The 22286-nt window shown below is 43.7% G+C and overlaps 1 protein-coding gene across 1 annotated transcript in view; it reads right to left on the reverse strand.

The window, feature by feature from the left end:
• Nucleotides 1–6438: 6438 nt before the first annotated feature.
• LOC135472831 (chondroitin sulfate proteoglycan 4-like) overlaps nucleotides 6439–22286 on the reverse strand; it is a 54756-nt gene continuing 38908 nt past the window's right edge. Inside the window, exons 2-3 of the mRNA XM_064752525.1 lie at nucleotides 11775–16397; nucleotides 6439–8981 (exon numbers count right to left, since the gene is read on the reverse strand). Of these exons, the coding sequence (XP_064608595.1) occupies nucleotides 6439–8981; nucleotides 11775–16397 (7166 nt within the window). The remainder of the gene's footprint in view (nucleotides 8982–11774; nucleotides 16398–22286) is intronic.

Raw genomic sequence — 22286 nt, forward strand, 5'->3', positions numbered from 1 at the left:
TTTTACTTTTGGGAGGGGGGGAAGGGGGAGAGGCCTAAGATGAAGTTGATGAAGTAAAATGACTGAATCAACAAACTGTAGAAATAGTTTTAACTGGCAGGTCAGTGCACACCATTCATTACCATATAATTCACACTCATTCAGGCCAATTTACATTTCCTCTGTCAAAATTATATATATTTAGCGCCTACATTTACTTTAATGACTGCTTAAAGTAATAAAAACAAATTAAAAACCAGCAAGCAAATACATGTACACAAAGCCATGTAAACTATAAAAAAACAATGAAGACATGTTAAAACTTTCTATTTTCTAAAGGTCCAGAGAGCATATACCCCAGAAAAATAGAGTATTGTTAACTGTAGCTATCAATGTAAGAGTAAAGGTCCCGAAGGCATACACCACAGACAAATAGGGCAATGCTAAGTGTAGCTATCAATGTGAAGGTAAAGGTCCAGACGGCATGTACCCCAGACAAATAGGGCAATGCTAACTGTAGCTATCAATGTGATGGTAAAGGTTCAGAGTGCATATACCCCAGACAAATAGGGCAATGCTAACTGTAGCTATCAATGTGAGGGTAAAGGTCCAGACGGCATGTACCCCAGACAAATAGGGCAATGTTAACTGTAGCTATCAATGTGAGAGTAAAGGTTCAGAGTGCATATACCCCAGACAAATAGGGCAATGCTAACTGTAGCTATCAATGTGAAGGTAAATGTCCAGACGGCATGTACCCATGACAAAGAGGTCAATGCTAACTGTAGCTATCAATGTGAAGGTAAAGGTCTAGACGGCATGTAACCCAGACAAATAGGACAATGCTAACTGTAGCTATCAATGTGAAGGTAAAGGTCTAGACGGCATGTACCCCAGACAAATAGTGCAATGTTAACTGTAGCTATCAATGTGAGGGTAAAGGTTCAGAGTGCATGTACCCCAGACAAATAGGGCAATGCTAACTGTAGCTATCAATGTGAAGGTAAATGTCCAGACGGCATGTACCCCAGACAAATAGGGCAATGCTAACTGTAGCCATCAATGTGAGAGTAAAGGTTCAGAGTGCATGTACCTCAGACAAATAGGGCAATGCTAACTGTAGCTATCAATGTGATGGTAAAGGTCCAGACGGCATGTACCCCAGACAAAGAGGCCATGCTAACTGTAGCTATCAATGTGAGGGTAAAGGTTCAGAGTGCATGTACCCCAGACAAAGAGGCCAATGCTAACTGTAGCTATCAATGTGAAGGTAAAGGTTCAGAGTGCATGTACCCCAGACAAATAGGGCAATGCTAAGTGTAGCTATCAATGCGAGGGTAAAGGTCCAGACGGCATGTACCCCAGACAAAGAGGCCAATGCTAACTGTAGCTAACAATGTAAGAGTAAAGTTTCAGAGTGCATATACCCCCGACAAATAGGACAATGCTAACTGCAGCTATCAATGTGAAGGTAAAGGTCCAGAGTGCTTGTACCCCAGACAAATGGGGCAATGCTAACTGTAGCTATCAATGTGAAGGTAAAGGTCCAGAGTGCTTGTACCCCAGACAAATGGGGCAATGCTAACTGTAGCTATCAATGTGAGGGTAAAGGTTCAGAGTGCATGTACCCCAGACAAATAGGGCAATGCTAACTGTAGCTATCAATGTGAGGGTAAAGGTTCAGAGTGCATGTACCCCAGACAAATAGGGCAATGCTAACTGTAGCTATCAATGTGAAGGTAAAAGTTCAGAGTGCATATACCTCAGACAAATGGGGCAATGCTAACTGTAGCTATCAATGTGAAGGTAAAGGTTCAGAGTGCATATACCTCAGACAAATGGGGCAATGCTAACTGTAGCTATCAATGTGAAGGTAAAGGTTCAGAGTGCATATACCTCAGACAAATGGGGCAATGCTAACTGTAGCTATCAATGTGAGGGTAAAAGTTCAGAGTGCATATACCTCAGACAAATGGGGCAATGCTAACTGTAGCTATCAATGTGAAGGTAAAGGTTCAGAGTGCATATACCTCAGACAAATGGGGCAATGCTAACTGTAGCTATCAATGTGAAGGTAAAGGTCCAGAGTGCTTGTACCCCAGACAAATGGGGCAATGCTAACTGTAGCTATCAATGTGAAGGTAAAGGTCCAGAGTGCTTGTACCCCAGACAAATGGGGCAATGCTAACTGTAGCTATCAATGTGAGGGTAAAGGTCCAGACGGCATGTACCCCAGACAAATGGGGCAATGCTAAGTGTAGCTATCAATGTGAGGGTAAAGGTCCAGAGTGCATATACCCCAGACAAATGGGGCAATGCTAACTGTAGCTATCAATGTGAGGGTAAAGGTTCAGAGTGCATGTACCCCAGACAAATAGGGCAATGCTAAGTGTAGCTATCAATGTGAGGGTAAAGGTTCAGAGTGCATGTACCCCAGACAAATAGGGCAATGCTAAGTGTAGCTATCAATGTGAGGGTAAAAGTTCAGAGTGCATGTACCCCAGACAAATAGGGCAATGCTAACTGTAGCTATCAATGTGAGGGTAAAGGTTCAGAGTGCATGTACCCCAGACAAATAGGGCAATGCTAACTGTAGCTATCAATGTGAGGGTAAAGGTTCAGAGTGCATGTACCCCAGACAAATAGGGCAATGCTAACTGTAGCTATCAATGTGAGGGTAAAGGTTCAGAGTGCATATACCCCAGACAAATGGGGCAATGCTAACTGTAGCTATCAATGTGAAGGTAAAGGTTCAGAGTGCATATACCTCAGACAAATAGGGCAATGCTAACTGTAGCTATCAATGTGAGGGTAAAAGTTCAGAGTGCATGTACCCCAGACAAATAGGGCAATGCTAACTGCTAATATCAGTGTATTCTGCTTCTTTCTTGAATGTGATATTGGTACTACGTTTTACAATGGTTTCTCATACAAAAAAATAAAGTATTAATCCTTTCAGAAATGGCGAGTTCCACCTACTGTGCATCACTTCTTTTGTACTTGCAAGTGTTTACCTCTGAAGGTAAAATGATGAATGTGGTGTACTTTTTTCCAGTAAAACACCAAAACAGTTAAGAATACACATGTTCTCCATCAGACCAGGCTGAACTTGACTTAGCAAATCAAGGTTTCAAATATTCATGCAAACTACATTGCATATAAATAAAAATGTACAAAACAATAAAAACAAGTCAATAATAATATCTACTGTAGTATTAAAAAAATTAAATAAATAACAGAACAGATCTCATGTCCAAATGAACATGAACGTGTATTAAAGTGAAATTGCTGTGGTAGCTTTTACATACACCTGTAGAATATGTGATATGAAGTGCACATACATGTATATCTGACAGTCAGAGAAAAATAGTCCTACATGAGTTACTTCCCTTGTACACAGGAAACTCCAATTGAACAGCTGCTCAGGAAATGTAAAATGGTGCAGATCCATGTCTGACAGGTCTATGGGTGCTGTACTGTACAGTCAAGTATATCTGCCATCACTGGAGTACTTTGAGGAATTCTTGCTCAAACTCATGAGCATTGTTAAATCTGTGGGTCTGCCACAAATACACTCACAAGCTCGGTGCACATGTACCTAGTCTGTCACAAATACATTCACAAGCTTGGTACACCTGTACCTACTCAATGGGCAACGTTTTCCTGCCTCACTCAGACCAAGGCTCTCCACTCTGTTGGTCATTTCTGCCTTTCTCAAGACTTTCTCTGGACAAACTGGCATAGGGCATTGAACATGGATTGTAGAACAGCAACGCATGGTCCAATTCAGCCTGGAGTCATCATTAGGTGGGGAAAATGATCAAAGTACATCAAATTTTGATGTTGATGATTAACATAAACTGACAAATAAATCTGATGATAAAAAATGCTATTACATCCCATGCAAGACGTCAGGATGCTGACTCCTTCCATCAATATTTTAGAGCTTGTAGCATGTTCACCAACTGATGAATGAATTGGGTCTTGGTAGAAGAGGACATACAAATCTCCAGCTGTCTCAGCTTACAGCATATGCTGGATCGGGTGTAAAATACACCACTAAATAAGCAATTGTCAATTTTATATAAGATTTAATTAAGCTAAAAAGCTGCTGCTAATGATTCTGTCGCTGACTCATACATGTTAAAATATAGGATAATAATTAGACAGTGACCAGACAAAGCGTACACCGCTTGCTACAATTTATGTGTTCTGGTGCCATGTTGTGTGACCAGGAGTGGATTATGTGTCAATCTGGTGCCATGTTGTTTCACCAGGAGCGGATTATGTGTCAATCTGGTGCCATGTTGTTTGACCAGGAGCGGATTATGTGTCCATCTGGTGCCATGTTGTTTTACCAGGAGTGGATTATGTGTCCATCTGGTGCCATGTTGTTTCACCAGGAGCAGATTATGTGTCTATCTGGTGCCATGCTGTGTGACCAGGAGCGGATTATATGTCCATCTGGTGCCATGTTGTTTGACCACGAGTGGATTATGTGTCCATCTGGTGCCATGTTGTTTCACCAGGAGTGGATTATGTGTCCATCTGGTGCCATGTTGTTTCACCAGGAGTGGATTATGTGTCTATCTGGTGCCATGTTGTTTCACCAGGAGCTGATTATGTGTCCATCTGGTGCCATGTTGTTTGACCTGGAGCGGATTATGTGTCTATCTGGTGCCATGTTGTTTCACCAGGAGTGGATTATGTGTCTATCTGGTGCCATGTTGTTTGACCTGGAGCGGATTATGTGTCCATCTGGTGCCATGTTGTTTCACCAGGAGTGGATTATGTGTCCATCTGGTGCCATGTTGTTTGACCAGGAGCGGATTATGTGTCTATCTGGTGCCATGCTGTGTGACCAGGAGCAGATTATGTGTCAATCTGGTGCCATGTTGTTTGACCAGGAGCGGATTATGTGTCAATCTGGTGCCATGTTGTTTCACCAGGAGTGGATTATGTGTCCATCTGGTGCCATGTTGTTTGACCAGGAGCGGATTATGTGTCAATCTGGTGCCATGTTGTTTGACCAGGAGTGGATTATGTGTCCATCTGGTGCCATGTTGTTTCACCAGGAGTGGATTATGTGTCCATCTGGTGCCATGTTGTTTCACCAGGAGTGGATTATGTGTCCATCTGGTGCCATGTTGTTTCACCAGGAGCTGATTATGTGTCCATCTGGTGCCATGTTGTTTGACCTGGAGCAGATTATGTGTCTATCTGGTGCCATGTTGTTTCACCAGGAGTGGATTATGTGTCTATCTGGTGCCATGTTGTTTCACCAGGAGCTGATTATGTGTCCATCTGGTGCCATGTTGTTGACCAGGAGTGGATTATGTCTCTATCTGGTGCCATGTTGTTTCACCAGGAGTGGATTATGTGTCAATCTGGTGCCATGTTGTTTCACCAGGAGTGGATTATGTGTCAATCTGGTGCCATGTTGTTTGACCTGGAGCGGATTATGTGTCCATCTGGTGCCATGTTGTTTCACCAGGAGTGGATTATGTGTCCATCTAGTGCCATGTTGTTTCACCAGGAGCGGATTATGTGTCCATCTGGTGCCATGTTGTTTGACCTGGAGCGGATTATGTGTCCATCTGGTGCCATGTTGTTTCACCAGGAGTGGATTATGTGTCCATCTGGTGCCATATTGTTTGACCAGGAGTGGATTATGTGTCTATCTGGTGCCATGTTGTTTGACCCGGAGCGGATTATGTGTCTATCTGGTGCCATGTTGTTTCACCAGGAGTGGATTACGTGTCTATCTGGTGCCATGTTGTTTGACCAGGAGCGGATTATGCGTCAATCTGGTGCCATGCTGTGTGACCTGGAGCGGATTATGTGTCCATCTGGTGCCATGTTGTTTCACCAGGAGCGGATTATGTGTCTATCTGGTGCCATGTTGTTTCACCAGGAATGGATTATGTGTCCATCTGGTTCCATGTTGTTTGACCTGGAGCGGATTATGTGTCTATCTGGTGCCATGTTGTTTGACCAGGAGCGGATTATGTGTCCATCTGGTGCCATGTTGTTTGACCAGGAGTGGATTATGTGTCTATCTGGTGCCATGTTGTCTGACCAGGAGTGGATTATGTGTCTATTTGGTGCCATGTTGTCTGACCAGGAGTGGATTATGTGTCAATCTGGTGCCATGTTGTTTGACCAGGAGCGGATTACGTGTCCATCTGGTGCCATGTTGTCTGACCAGGAGCGGATTATGTGTCTATCTGGTGCCATGTTGTTTGACCAGGAGTGGATTATGTCAATCTCATCAAACCGACACCAGTGACCAGATTTGTGTCCAGGGTAAAGATTAATTCAAGTACTAGTAAGATAAAGTCAGCAAAGTGACAAAAAAAATGTCTTTCTGATTTCTGCTGACATACACACACATTTGTACACATTCCCTCAGTTCTGGTAGAAACTCCCTTCCCTATCCCTCCCCGTATAAAACTCCTATCACACCCAATATTTGTTCTTCCGTAACACAGGGTTCGTTGTTCGACAATGTTGAAGCAACTCTGGATCCATCAGCGTCCAATCAAAGTTAAACATATCAGCACTGTTATTTGAAATAGCACTACCATCGGGTGTTTTAGGGGCACTAGGTGATTCTTCATTCTCCACCAGGGGTGTGACCTTACACGATGGCACGGCCACACTGACTTCTGTCCTTGAGAGGTCAGGTGAGCGAGGAGGAGAGGCGACTGAGGAGGGGCTGCCAGTGGCGGCCATGTTGTCTGCATCACCGGTGACATTGATGGCTGGTATATTGCTGTAGCCAGAGCCTAACATGAATGTGTGTTCCTCGTCAGAAGCTGGGCTAGACTGCTGCTGACTTGGCTCTATGTGCACATTAGGCTGATTCAGGGGCAATGGCCCGCTGATGAACGGACGAGGTTTGGGACGTTGCTTTTTACGTGTTTCCACTTTCTTTTCTTTGCGTCGCTTCCACAAGAAAAAAACGACCAATCCTGCCACAATGAGGGCGATGATTAAGCAGACAAAGACGATGATGATGATATGGTCTGTGGTAATACTTGGGCTGACAAGCTCTGAGTCAGGGGCCAGCTCAGGCCCTGTGCCATTAGCAGCTCCTTTACCCTCATCAGGGTCTAACGGAATCACCGTGGGGAAGGTTTCAAAACCCCTCACTGGGGGCTTCACAGTCACGGAGAACACGCCCTGGGCAGGCTGGACATGGTGTGCAGAGAGAATGTATGTGAAGCTGTCGTTTACCTCCTCCTTGATGCGTATAGGGTTGGCGACATAGAACACCTTCCCATAAATCACATCCTCGTGTGTGAACGTGTCAACCTCTCTGTATGCCCCGGGGTTCCCATACTCTCGTTTGGCACGAGATTTCAGGGCAATCTTACCAAACCTGGCTTTCTTCAGGATGCTGTATTTTGGATTATCTCCCGAGATGGCAGCCAGGCGACTAGCGTCCAGCGCAAACATCGTTATGGCCACCTCGCTCCCAGCAGGGGCATCAAATGGATTCTGGGTAACCAGGGGCACGACAACGACCTTCATTAGCTGGTTCACCAGAAGGCTGTCACCAAGGGCAACGTTAAAATTGAATCCATCACTGCCAGATGTCATATTGGTTTGTATATAGAGTACGAGTTCATTGTCAAGATCTTTCTGATTAAAGATGGACACTGACTGGTCCCCGAGGTAAAGTTTTCCAAATTGTGGCCGCTTAGTCACAGTGAATGTTACGTCCTCACGATTTCCATTGGTTTCCACATCCAGATTCCGAGAGCTCAGATACACAGAAGATTCCCCCTGGACCAGTTTAACAGCTGAACTGGTGAGGATAGACACTCGCAGCGGGACAACTCTGATGCTGAAGTTTTTTAGATAAGGGCGGAAGGCACCATCAGACACCCTGAAGTAGAAGGCCCCATCGTTGCGGCTGCCGTCACTGATGAACATCACCCTGTTCAGGTTGACATCCTCCTGGGTGAACTCTCGGATCTGCTGTTTGGGGTTGTTGTTAAAGGCGAGTCTGCCATTGTTCGGGAGCCTGGTGACACTGTAGGTGATCTGATCAGCAGGGGTGTCAGGGTCTTCAGTCAGGAGGTCGTCCGCAGTGATGTTCACGCTAGAACCCTGGATCACTTGTACACCTGGATTGTCTGTTACAAGGGTAAAGGGTTGATCATTGACTGGCACAACAGTGATGTTGAAGAAGCTGTCCAGATAAGAGGTTTCTGTGGCATGCCCAGCAGCATTCAAGCTGATTATAGCCAGACTCAGCTCAAAAGCATCATTCTCTGTGTCAGAATCGTCGTGTCTGTAGGTCACTCGACGTCTATCTACGTCGGATTGGACAAACTTGGAGTTCTCCCGAGCTTCAGCTCCTCCAATGGCCAGCACCCCGTGCCTCGGCTGTCCCTTCACAACATACTCTATTCTCACTCGTTTGCCAATGCTCTCCAGCTGCCTCGTGAAGCGGGTCACATCCAGATTGTCTCTGGTGATATGTGCTGCACTGCCTTCTTTGACGGCCAACTGCCGGATGTGAATCAGCTGATCACGGTTGTCAGCATTGAGATTAGAGTAAGAAATGTCAATGTCAAAGCGCTCGCGTGGCACATGTTCAGCATACAACGTTGAAACTTCCAGGATTAAAGAGTCCTTTTGCCCCCAGCCACTCAGATATCCAGTATGCTTGTAATGGATTGCTCCATCATTTATCTCCCTTTGTGAGAAGGATACCACATTCAGGGGGCGGCCACTAGCTGTACTGACGATCCTACCATATCTTGGTTTGGTCTCTATGTTGTACAGAATGGGCTTAGTCTGGTTTGGATCATTGGTTTCTGCAAACAGATTCTCCTCCGTGATTGGCTGTAGAGTGTTTGGGAACACTTCCAGGGGGTTGTTAGTCTTCACGGTCAACAGGAGCGGGACGGCCACCACAGAGAATGTGTGACTCACGTCTCTGTTCGCACCATCTGAAGCTTCCAGAGAGAAGGACCCTGTGTCAGCTCCTGTAAGGAAACAAATCAGACAGGAATACATGTATACAGCTACTACACCCAGGAACTTGTGGATTTATTACTGTGAACATCTCACAGTATTATTAAGTTTGTACGAAATAAGAAAGAACCAGTGAACCTAAGCATGATGTCATCTTTTTTCATCACAAATCCGTGAACCAATACGTGGAATTTCAGTGATAGGTAGTTTTAAAGATATGATCAGTGATGTTCATTCAAAAATACAAGATGATGTACTGGCAAAAGAATCAATGCCAAATCCATTGAAAAACCATACTTGCCAGCGGCAATGTTAAAAAAATCTTGTCTTTCTCATTTTAAGAAAATACATGTAGGGATTGGTTTGTCATTTGGAGACAGCTAGTTGATGACTAAAATCCTTTGGGCTGTTACAAAACAAACAGAACATAGCAATATACTATAGCAAGACTATAGACCTGTTCTTTATAAATCATATAATTAACTGACCATTATGGCTGTCAATGCTCTACTCCAGCAAAATCAATGTTGAATGGACAGTAAAATAAAGCAAAATAACTTTGGAATGAGTTCCACCATATTAAGGGACATTTTGCCTGTCTGCGAGTACTTTTCTTGGCCAGGTAAGCTTTAAGTCCCAGCATGTGAAGGTGTACTTTTAATTCCCTGCCCCTTGAATGTTTATCGGCTTCATCAGCCCCTGTGTTGGACTGGGTCTCTGGCTAACCCACGGCACAGTGACCTAAGACGGCAAACCATTCAGACAACATAAGCTACATGTATCTATTGATTAAAGCTTCAAGTTCAAAGGACAAAGCCATTAAAATGTGACAGTTTCACACAGCCGTCATGGGTTAGGATCCAAAATTCTCATCACCTTTACAAACCAAATATGGTCAAGGCTGAAATGAAAATTTGATCAATTAGATATAAAACATCATCCAGCTACAGCATAAACAGTACAACAGAAAGTCAAGAGTTTGGTAGTTTCATACTATGGTAGTAACACACATTCAGGGCAACTGTGTGTTTAGATTGAATATAAACCTCGTCCTTTTGTGCTTTATATGTACACAAAACCTAAGCTCAATGCATGCAGTACTTTCAGGAGATGCCACCAGCCAACGTCAACCATAATGCTTGGGGTATGATGTTCAACCTATGCCTACATGTATGTTCATCTACGCCAGCTCGTGGTTTTATACAATACAGGTAACCTGTGCCTGTGCTCATGTGGTTTTATACGATACAGGTAACCTGTGCTCATGTGGTTTTATATGATAAAGGTAACCTGTGCTCATTTGGTTTTATATGATAAAGGTAACTTGTGCCTGTGCTCATGTGGTTTTATACGATACAGGTAACCTGTGCTCATTTGGTTTTATATCATACAGGTGAACTGTGCTCATGTGGTTTTATACGCTACAGGTAACTTGTGCCTGTGCTCATGTGGTTTTATATCATACAGGTGACCTGTGCTCATGTGGTTTTATACGATACAGGTAACCTGTGCCTGTGCTCATGTGGTTTTATACGATACAGGTAACCTGTGCTCATGTGGTTTTATACGATAAAGGTAACCTGTGCTCATTTGGTTTTATACGATACAGGTAACCTGTGCCTACGCTCATGTGGTTTTATACAATACAGGTAACCTGTGCTCAGGTGGTTTTATACGATACAGGTAATCAAAACTCATGTGGTTTTATACAATACAGGTAACCTGTGCCTGTGCTCATGTGGTTTTATACAATACAGGTAACCTGTGCTCATTTGGTTTTATACAATACAGGTAACTTGTGCTCATGTGGTTTTATACGATACAGGTAACCTGTGCTCATGTGGTTTTATACGATACAGGTAATCCAAACTCATGTGGTTTTATACAATACAGGTAACCTGTGCTCACGTGGTTTTATATGACACAGGTAACAGGTGGCTATGCTTATGTGGTTTTACATGATACAGGTAACCTATGCCTATGGTCATGTGATTTTATACACAAACAACCTAGATGTATGCCTATACTTATGTGGTTTTATATGATACAGGTAACCTATGGCTATGTTTGTGTGGTTTATATGATACAGGTAACCTATGCTTATGCTCATGTGGTTTTATACACCCCAGTTAACCTAGATGTATGCCTATACTCATGTGGTTTTATACATTGGCGAAAGAGATGTATGCCTATACTCAAGCGGTTTTATACACAGGTAACCTAGATGTATGCCTATACTCATGTGATTTTATAAACAGGTAACCTAGATGTATGCCTACACCCATGTCGTTTTATACACAAGTAACCTAGATGTATGCCTATACTCATGTGATTTTATAAACAGGTAACCTAGATGTTTGCCTATACCCATGTGGTTTTATACACATGTAACCTAGATGTATGCCTATACTTACGTGGTTTTATATGATACAGGTAACCTATTCTCATGGTTTTATATGACGCAGGTAACCTATGCTTAATCTCATGTGGTTTTATACACCCCAGGTAACCTAGATGTATGCCTGTACTCATGTGGTTTTATACATAGGTGACCTAGATGTATGCCTATACTCAAGCAGTTTTATACACAGGTAACCTAGATGTGCGCCTATACTCATGTGATTTTATCCACAGGTAACCTAGATGTACAGTGTATGCCTATACTCAAGTGGTTTTATACACAGGTAACCTAGATGTATGTCTATATTCATGTGGTTTTATACGATACAGGTAACCTATGCAGGCTATGCTCATGTGGTTTTACACATTGACAGACTGAACAGACAGAACTACTCCAGACTCACCCGAATGTACAAAAACTATTTGTTTCTTATTGATGAGATCCTGGGTGAACACAGAGATATTCCTGAAGGTGTTGTTTACATGGGCGATGTGACCATTAGTGGGGTCCGTCACCTGGAACATGATGTCTTGGGGAGGAGAATCAGGATCTATAGCGCTCAAGTCTTCACGGGTGATCAGCTTCATGGACCCCTTCCAGATTTGCAGGCCACGGTTGACCATCACCCTGGGTGGCTGGTCATTGACAGGTTCTATAGACACGTGGATGGTCACAGGCCGACTCCTCTTCTCTCTAGATGACCCAGAGCCTTTACTTACGGCAACAATGGTAAATTCATCATGTGAAGTCTCATTACCATCATGAAGATAAATTATCTCTTCCATCTTCACCTGCTGAGAGCTAAATTCAACCAAAAAAGCACGAGAATCAGAGCGGAGTTGCAGGAATCCGTTTTCAGGATGTTTTCTAACTTGAAAAACTATGGGCAATTTTTTAAAATGTTTCCCCTTGATATACAGAAATTCTGGTGAAATGGTGAAAGTACCACCCTCGGGTAATGTGAAGTTTTTGACTTGCAAAGGCAACTCCTTTGGAATGATGTCTACAAAAAACTCAATCCTTTGCAATGACTGGAAACCATTGGTAACGTCAAAGAGGAATTTATCAGTGGTTTTGCCAGACTCTGTCTGATAATAACGCACTCTCCTTGCTGCGATGTCCTCCTGAGTGAAGGTTAACGGAACGCTGTCTGCCGCTGATGTCCCTATGACCTTGAGTCTGCCGTGACTGGGAGGTGAGACCACAGTGTACTCTATACCTGTAGCTTTTACGTCAGGGTGGGAGATATGTAACATCTGCTGTTCTATGGTCCCTGATGTACCCTCCTCCACCTGCAGCACATTATTGTGCAGGATTTTGGGAGGACGCTGCTGGGAAGCCATCGTAACGCTGACAAAAACAACACCTTGTACTTGTGCTTCTCCCACATCCACAGAGAAGGGGAACTTGTCTTCCAGGTTGCGGCTGCCATCGTGCTTGTAGACAACACTGCCTTCCTTCACATCCTCCCATGAGAATCTGGACACCACCTGCCCTTCAACAAGCATCTGGCCATGCTTTGGTTCTTCATTTAATTCAAAAAATATCTCCTCAGCTGGTATATTCACATTAGTCTCTAAGCTGAGGTTGTACGAGGACACTCGGACCTTTCGATTTTGCTGTACAACAATTCCTGTATTGTTTTCAATGGTCACGAATGGTTCCGACGCCCTAATTTCAAACAAATCAGTCGAGTAATACTGGCCATCTGTCACCCATATCGGAGTGCGGGCGTAAGCTTTTCCTCTGTGCTCAAACAAAATGGCCCCATCCAGGAGATCTTTCTGTGTAAACTGTTGAATAACTGTACCGTTTCTGGCATCCACTATTTCACCATTCGGGATCTTCTGCCGCTTATACACAAGTTTGGACTGATCATACTCAATATCTGGGTCAGTGTAAGCGAGGTCATCGATGGAGATTACTCTTGCCTTGTTGGTAACCACTTGGAAAACCTTGTTGACAGACCTCTGTGGAGGGTTGTCATTCCTCATTGTGATAGTTATGTCAAATAGTCCTGTTAACTCCGTAATTTCTGTTTCTTCTGGAAGCATTGTTGGAGCAGCCTGTATGATCGGGCTTGTAATAAACGTGAAGGAGTCACGATCGTTTTCAGAGTCATCATGTTTGTAGACCAACTCTCCTGTTCGTATGTCCTTGTTTGTAAACTCCGTTACATTGCCCATCCTCACCGTGGCTGATCTCGAATCTATAATCTGCAATACTCCATGTTTTAATGGCTCAATGATCACATACTGGAATTCCTCAAATCCAGATGTTTCAGCATATAGATCATCCTTCCCAATCACTGTCTGACCCCCTTCAGGAACATCTCTTAACCCATTGTTAATGAAGCGGGTGTCCGTTTCTTCGGGAATATATTCCACTTTCAGTCTGAATTTGGCTTCCTGTGCACCTCTGGCAGACACTGTTATGTCAAGATGATCCTCAACTGGATCGTATGTCATTTTCTTAAGCCTGTACATGACCATGCCTGTGAGGATTTCCTTCTGTGTGAAGACATCACCCTGCCTCAACTCTTCCTCAGGAGAACCTGGTGACGGATCCATTTCTCTGAGAATGAGCCCATAAGCTGGCGCTTTGCTGATGGTAATGGAGATATCCTCTGCTTTCAAAGTTGGCGCGTTGGTAATGATTTTAAGATCCTCATGTTCAATGACTTTCTCTGAGACATGTTCCAGGACTAAGTGCGACCCCATGTCAACCTCCACCTGTACTCTGACAAATGTTATTTGGAAGGAGTTTTCACTGGTGATGGCCTGATCTGCAGAGACGATAAAGCTGAAATGATCAGATGGAGGCAGGTCAGCAATGTCTCTGTGGATGTATCGGATGTAAGCTTTGTCTATGTGCTTCTGGGCAAACGTGTTAGTGGTTACCCACTCATTGTCTGGATGTTCCAATCGCTGAACATCGCCATATTCAGGAGCCTTGATTAATGTGTACTTCAGTTCTAAATCCTGCACGAGCACATTTGCAGCAGTTGTTAAGTTATCCTTCAGAACAAGCTGAGAAGTTCCATGAGCCAAAACGATGCCTGTGTTTTTGATTACCTGAAGCTGGAGAATTCTGGCTGATATCTTCAAATCAGAATAATCACTGTCTGTGGTTCCGTCGTTGACCTTGACCCTCAAGTAGGATGTCAGATCACCCTGATGTAGAAACAGAATCTCACCCACATTGATTTCCCTTTGAGTGAACATATTGATACTCTGACCAGGGTTAGATGACCTCTCGAAAAATCCATTGTCTACATCTTGATACATGACAGAATAAACCAAATTTTCTGGACTTGTGTCTGGGTCATCCACATCAAACATTTCCTTAGTGACAATCAGCTTGGAATTCTTGGCAATTTTCAGAGTATCATCTGGAGGAAGTTTGAGCCTAGGCGGATCGTTCCGTGGCTTTACAATAATGGGCAAAACAAAGGAGTATTTTTCCTTCAGCTGAATGGGAATGTTCTCATACTGGCCAAGGATTTCCATCTCAATGGTGGCGTCATCTCCTTCAGTATCTGTCCCATCATGGAGGTACACCACTTTCTGTCCTAACAGGTCCAGAAGTGTAAATGTGGACGAGTCCCTCCTTCTGCCGATGTTGACTTCCAGAGAACCATGCTTGGGAGGTATTAATACATGAAAGACTATTGCCGATTCTCTGACTCTGTGCTCATCATAATCAAATGCGACTTCTATGTTATTTGTGGTGATGACTGTTTCCCCTCCCTCCTCCCCTCTCAAGGGTTGAATAAGCAGGATCTCTTCTGGGGGGATTTCTGACATTCCAGAAGAGGTGATCGAGGGTTTCACGCATTCCTCCAAGTCACAAGTACACCTGAACTCATCCTGGCTAATCTCTGTACACTTGGCGGATTCAATACATGGATGCCTAGAGCAGGGGAATTGCCAGACACACCCTGGGTGGATGGCTCTGCTAATCTGAACCTCCCGGCAGCCATACGACCTGGAGTTAACGACAATGTTCCTCAGGCATCCTTTCATAGAGCCATGCCGTGCTCTGTGGCCTTCCAGGGACACAAGTCCTTGGCGGACTGCAATAGTTCTGGCACTGAAACCAAGACCACCCAGGAACAGATGGCCGCCTAAATTAATGTACTTGTTACCTCCAAGGTTGAAGCGTTGGACTTTCTTGATCCCATCTAGTGAAAGTTCTAACAATGTTGGAGTGATGTATAGGTCAATTTGATGCCATTTGCCATCACTAACATCAGCATCTGAAGTCATTTCTGCTGCACCATTGCCTTTGTCCACAGAAACCTTCAGTTTTCCTCTGATGATTTCCACAGCGATGAAATCCTGACTTGGAGGCACCCCAGCATTGTACAACACGACAGCCGTCTCAGAGCGAGTCCTAAAGTCACATGAAAACGTCCCACTCTGACGAATGTGCATGGCAGGGAAGGCAACGAAGGAAGTGTCCTCCAGAAAGCTTAGAGGTTGATCAGATGTTGCATCAAATATTGAATCACATTCCCAGAACACTTCAAATGTGTGGAGGGGATTCTTCAGCTGTTGAGCTGCATGTAGAATGTCATAGCCATTAAAAAACACCTCCTTAATGCAGCCACGGTAATTACGAATGGTTCCGTAGAATTCCTCCACAAAGTTTCCCGTCCCTCCCAGGAAAAGGCCGTGCTGAATGTTCAGCTCAAAAAACTGTCCTTTAGTCTCAGTTGTCGACTTGGATATGTCATCCACGCTGAGCTCCACTTTGCCGTTGGTGCGTTTCAGTGCGACGGTGTGCCACTGTAAGTCATCCAGACGCACTCCTGGTTGTGAATGAAGCACTGCCTCCCCGGACCCCAAGTCCAATCTGGCCTCTATCAACCCGGACTTGAGTTCCACCACAACGTAGTCTGTGCTGCCTGCAGCCAAGAAAAGCAGGCCGTACGAGAGCTGGGATTTGAACTGCAGCTTGAGGTCAGTGGAGCTGGAGGCATCCTGGAAAGGCACTCTGATGTAGCTTTCTCCATAGAAAGAAGCTGAAAGAGAAAGAAAGATACATATTATAACTGTCAAACATTTACCTACAACACAAGCACTCCAATTTAACTCCTACAAATTTCTTAACATGAAATGCTTATCTAACCTAGCTTTTCAAAAGTTACAGGAAAATGTGAATTGAATTATTTTTAGGAATTAAAATTGCTTTTTCTTGACAGCTCTTGACAAATTATGGAATAATTTCTTAAAATACTCATGTATAATAATATATGTAGATGGATGACAAAGTTTCGGTGTCAACATACATGACCACAAAATGGGAAGAGATTCAGAAATTAGAAGGAATTCTGTTTTGTTTCAACACTGATTTGAAATAAACACTAATTCAATAGTTTGATAGACCTCAGAAGTCACTGCAGTGGGATAAAAATAGCATTAAAAGTCAAAGCATACTTTTGTCTCTGACTACTTCTTGTAATTACATATATGTCAAAGTCAAGTAAACTACAACACTAAGGGCTTATTTAGGGGAGACAAATCTGCATGGCATGTACAGACATCGATGTAGATGTCCTGGCAAACCTCTCAAGTACATACACAGTATGTACAACTCCCCTCAGGGAGATAGTCCAGTACAACCAGGAATCATGAAAACAGTTCATACAACAGAACAGCTGTATTGTGCACACATAAACCATATATATTAATTTTACACACATTCTGAAATAATGCAATAATTTATATGCTGCTTAAGGCACATAGCTGTGCATGGATTCAAATGGAAATAATAATGAAGTCGAGGCATAATAACAATGATCCCCGCATGTGGATCAAAAGCTTGCGAAACCTATCACATTTATGTGGTGATACCTCGACTTCATTATTATTACTATTATAACTATTTTATATATTTACTTGAACGCTACTCGTACATGGATAGCCATGAAATATTCATTACGGCAAATTGTTGATACATGCTGAGAAAACCACACCTCCTGATATAAAGCGCTTAATTTTGGAGAGTTGTCTTCAGCGAAATTAGAACTTGCCAAATAACTCTACCTCTTAGAGCTCACAAAGGACCCTTGAAGAATGAGAGTGCGGGAAATCTACAAATTCCATGTCAAAGATGAGAATTGAACTCGTGTTCAGGGCTACAATATAATAAATATAGGTGCATTCAGCTAACTTACAATGAGGACTGAACTCGTGTTCAGGGCTACAATATAATAAACATAGGTGCATTCAGCTAACTTACAATGAGAATTGAACTCGTGTTCAGGGCTACAATATAATAAATATAGGTGCATTCAGCTAACTTACAATGAGAATTGAACTCGTGTTCAGGGCTACAATATAATAAACATAGGTGCATTCAGCTAACTTACAATGAGAATTGAACTCGTGTTCAGGGCTACAATATCATAAACATAGGTGCATTCAGCTAACTTACAATGAGAACTGAACTCGTGTTCAGGGCTACAATATAATAAATATAGGTGCATTCAGCTAACTTACAATGAGGACTGAACTCGTGTTCAGGGCTACAATATAATAAACATAGGTGCATTCAGCTAACTTACAATGAGAATTGAACTCGTGTTCAGGGCTACAATATAATAAATATAGGTGCATTCAGCTAACTTACAATGAGAATTGAACTCGTGTTCAGGGCTACAATATAATAAACATAGGTGCATTCAGCTAACTTACAATGAGAATTGAACTCGTGTTCAGGGCTACAATATCATAAACATAGGTGCATTCAGCTAACTTACAATGAGAACTGAACTCGTGTTCAGGGCTACAATATAATAAATATAGGTGCATTCAGCTAACTTACAATAAGTGTCATAATTTGGTTTCAAGCATGAGTTTTATAAAAAAAAAGTATCCCTCCATATACATGAAATTTGCTCAGTTGATTAGCACGCTAGCGCAGGCGTAATGACCCACGAGTCTCTTACCAATGCGGTCGCTGTGAGTTCAAGTCCAGCTCATGCTGGCTTCCTCTCTGGCTGTACGTGGGAAGGTCTGTCAGCAACCTGCGGATGATCATGGTTTTCCCCTGGGCTGTGCCCGGTTTCAACCCACCATAATGCTGGCCGCCGGTGTATAAGTGAAATATTGTTGAGTACAGCGTAAAACACCGATCAAATAAATTAATAAATAAATATTACATGAAATTCTCACTGTAACTCACAATATTAGTCACAGGTGAAAACTAACTAGCACACAGCGACACGCTCTATTCTGGCACATGTATTTGTGTCTGGCCTGTCCACAGAGGGTCCAAGCGGTAAAGACAAAGGTGGCTGTCCGACCATGAATCAATTCTTACTGAGCTGTTAGCTGCTTTCACACCACATTATCTGACATCCCAGTGGGTACACAGTGAATTACAGCACAGCATTGTTAATGGACACCATTGTTCCTGTTCTCAACGGCCCTTGGAGTTGTAACAAGGATTCTGGAAGTGCTGAACACACCTTGATGGGACATTATCACAACTCTGCTCTTATCATCTGGCTATCAATACCCATGGGGTGGCCCTGATTGGGGTCACAGAGCTCTCTTAGGCCTCTGGTGAGGAATTATATCCATTCTCCAGATACTGTCATCTAAGGGTCTGTTCTGCACCTGTTGGTAGGTGAGTACATGCTGACAGCTTTCAGCTGGCTTCACTATGATTGTGCAGTTTATAGTCTGACCCTTTTAATACGATGTTTACAAGTTGGTAAAATCAGTGTGTGAATGACATTTAACAACAAGCCTCTGAAACAACTCCCTTCCTGTTAGCTCTGGTCATTTTCAAACATCAAAGCTTAATCCAAGTCAGCTAAATTCATCACTTCATTCATATTTTTCTCCCAAAAGTTTTGTCAGAAAGAGAGGAAGAGAGAAATGCTTTCTAGGAGAAAAGGATTCGCCACATGAATACATGGTGGCTTTTTATCACAAATAACCCTGGTCTCAAATGAGATGGTGTACATGATACAATGATATGCCCCCCCCCCCCCCCCCCTAAACCTGTGTACACTCCCCATACTGATCCTAGCACACTCTACAGCATCCCATGTCATCACAGTAATCCACAGGATATGGACAGATCAATCTCTGTGATCTCCCCAGCTTTTAAAAGCTCACAGCATCCCTCAGCGGATCCCCTGAGACCCACTTTTACCCATGCAGAGTGCTATGTGATACTAATGACCCATCTACCCTTTATGTGAAAATCAATAAGGCTTCAAATAGCCGTTGTCTCGTTGTCGGAGAGCCCACAGGGGAATTGTGGACATTCGTGGTCAGGGATTAAGCTCTCTCTGACATTCAGGTGCTTACAACAGGTAATGTCCTAGTTCTGATACCAGACAGCTCTAACAGCAGTGTCACACACCGACTAGCTGGCGACTGTAGAGGAGCCAACCACATAAGCTTCTCTGATAGACACCTGTAACTGCAGTGTCACACACCGACTAGCTGGCGACTGTAGAGGAGCCAACCACATAGGCAGCTCTGATATTCAGACACCTGTAACAGCAGTGTCACACACCGACTAGCTGGCGACTGTAGAGGAGCCAACCACATAGGCAGCTCTGATATCAGACACCTGTAACTGCAGTGTCCACACACCGACCTAGCTGGCGACTGTAGAGGAGCCAACCACATAGGCAGCTCTGATATCAGACTGTAACAGCAGTGTCACACACCGACTAGCTGGCGACTGTAGAGGAGCCAACCACATAGGCAGCTCTGATATCAGACACCTGTAACTGCAGTGTCACACACCGACTAGCTGGCGACTGTAGAGGAGCCAACCACATAGGCTGCTCTGCTATCAGACACCTGTAACAGCAGTGTCACACACCGACTAGCTGGCGACTATAGAGGAGCCAACCACATAGGCAGCTCTGATATCAGATACCTTTAACAGCAGTGTCACACACCGACTAGCTGGCGACCGTAGAGGAGCCAACCACATAGGCAGCTCCGATAGACACTTGTAGCAGCAGTGTCACACACCGACTAGCTGGCGATCGTAGAGGAGCCAACCACATAGGCAGCTCTGATATCAGACACTTGTAGCAGCAGTGTCACACACCGACTAGCTGGCGATCGTAGAGGAGCCAACCACATAGGCTTCTCTGATAGACACCTGCAACAGCAGTGTCACACACCGACTAGCTGGCGACTGTAGAGGAGCCAACCACATAGGCTGATCAGATATCAGACACCTGTAACAGCAGTGTCACACACCGACTTGCTCGCGACTGTAGAGGAGCCAACCACATAGGCAGCTCTGATATCAGACACCTGTAACAGCAGTGTCACACACCGACTAGCTGGCGACTGTAGAGGAGCCAACCACATAGGCTGCTCTGATATCAGACACCTGTAACTGCAGTGTCACACACCGACTAGCTGGCGACTGTAGAGGAGCCAACCACATAGGCTGCTCTGCTATCAGACACCTGCAACAGCAGTGTCACACACCGACTAGCTGGCGACCGTAGAGGAGCCAACCACATAGGCTGCTCTGATATCAGACATCTGTAACAGCAGTGTCACACACCGACTAGCTGGCAACTGTAGAGAAGCCAACCACATAGGCTGCTCTGATATCGGACACCTTTAACAGCAGTGTCACACACCAACTAGCTGGCTGAACAGCCGATCACAATCGCTCAACCTTGACTAACCAAAATTCCTCAACCTTGGGTAACTTGGCTCTGGGTAACCGAAATCCCTCAGCTCCAGGTAACCAAAACCTCTCAGCTTCAGGTAACCAAAACCTCTCAGCTTCAGGTAACCAAAACCCCTCACCTCTGGGTAACCAAAACTTCAAATCAAAAAACATGCATATATTTAATTATTTGATTCATGTTTCACGCCGTACTCAAGAATATTTCACTTATTCTTATTGTGGGAGGAAACGAGGCAGAAGGGAATCCAACGGCCATCTGCCGGTTGCTGGCAGACCTTCCCACTTATGGCCAGAAGCTTGCATACAGTCTAACAGGATCTACATGTATCAGTCATCCTGACATTATGGCCAAATTGGTGTAAGGGATATTACAGTGTTCACAAGTACTAATGATCTAAATATTAATACTGACACACTGGTATTGGTTGATGGTTGATCAGTCAACTGGTGTAAGAGACTACACCCAACATGTCGCCGTACCCCAACATGCCGCCATACCGATGACTTACTTAATTGACCACAATGACCTTTCAACAGCCTCCACTACAACGCATCCATGAGACTACACAGGGACATTTGTTACCGTTAGCTACAAAGTTACTGCTGATGTACATAAATGTGAAGATTTCAAGGCTGTTCAACATGCCTGTAGCGTCTTCGGATACTTAATCTTCCCTCTGAAAAGTGGACACTGTCAAAATTGACTGGATTAACCCCATCAAATGAGGTGACACCCCCTTGTGTTTGATGATTTGTGAACATTAATGCTGAATGATATGCTACAGATGTAATTTCCTCAGCAAAGGACTGGAGCCAATGACAGGTACTGGTCTTAACTGCATTCAATCTAGTACACAGAACTTCCCGTCTTCCATCATAACTCAGATGTTAGGGTCATCAAATGCTGATCAGCGAGTAACTTCCATAACAAAGAATTCGAAAAGCTGGTTACAAGCTAGTGAAACCTTAAAGCTGTATATCTTTACCGTAAAGCTCGGTGCCTAGAATGACAGTTATCTTGTCTAGACTTGTACATGTAAATTTATAATGTTTGTTGAAAGTCAGGAAAACAAGATGCACTTGTGTATACATAGGTTTGTCATGTTATGTTTGTAGGTACATGTACGTTTGGTGCTTTTATCTGTTTCATTCATCACCTGATCTCTTTGTTTTGTTTTCTGGTTTTGTGTACACGTATTTCCCATATGCATGTACATGCATT

The sequence above is a fragment of the Liolophura sinensis genome, chromosome 8 (genome assembly GCF_032854445.1).
Source record: "Liolophura sinensis isolate JHLJ2023 chromosome 8, CUHK_Ljap_v2, whole genome shotgun sequence".
In the NCBI taxonomy this organism is placed as follows: Eukaryota; Metazoa; Mollusca; class Polyplacophora; order Chitonida; family Chitonidae; genus Liolophura; species Liolophura sinensis.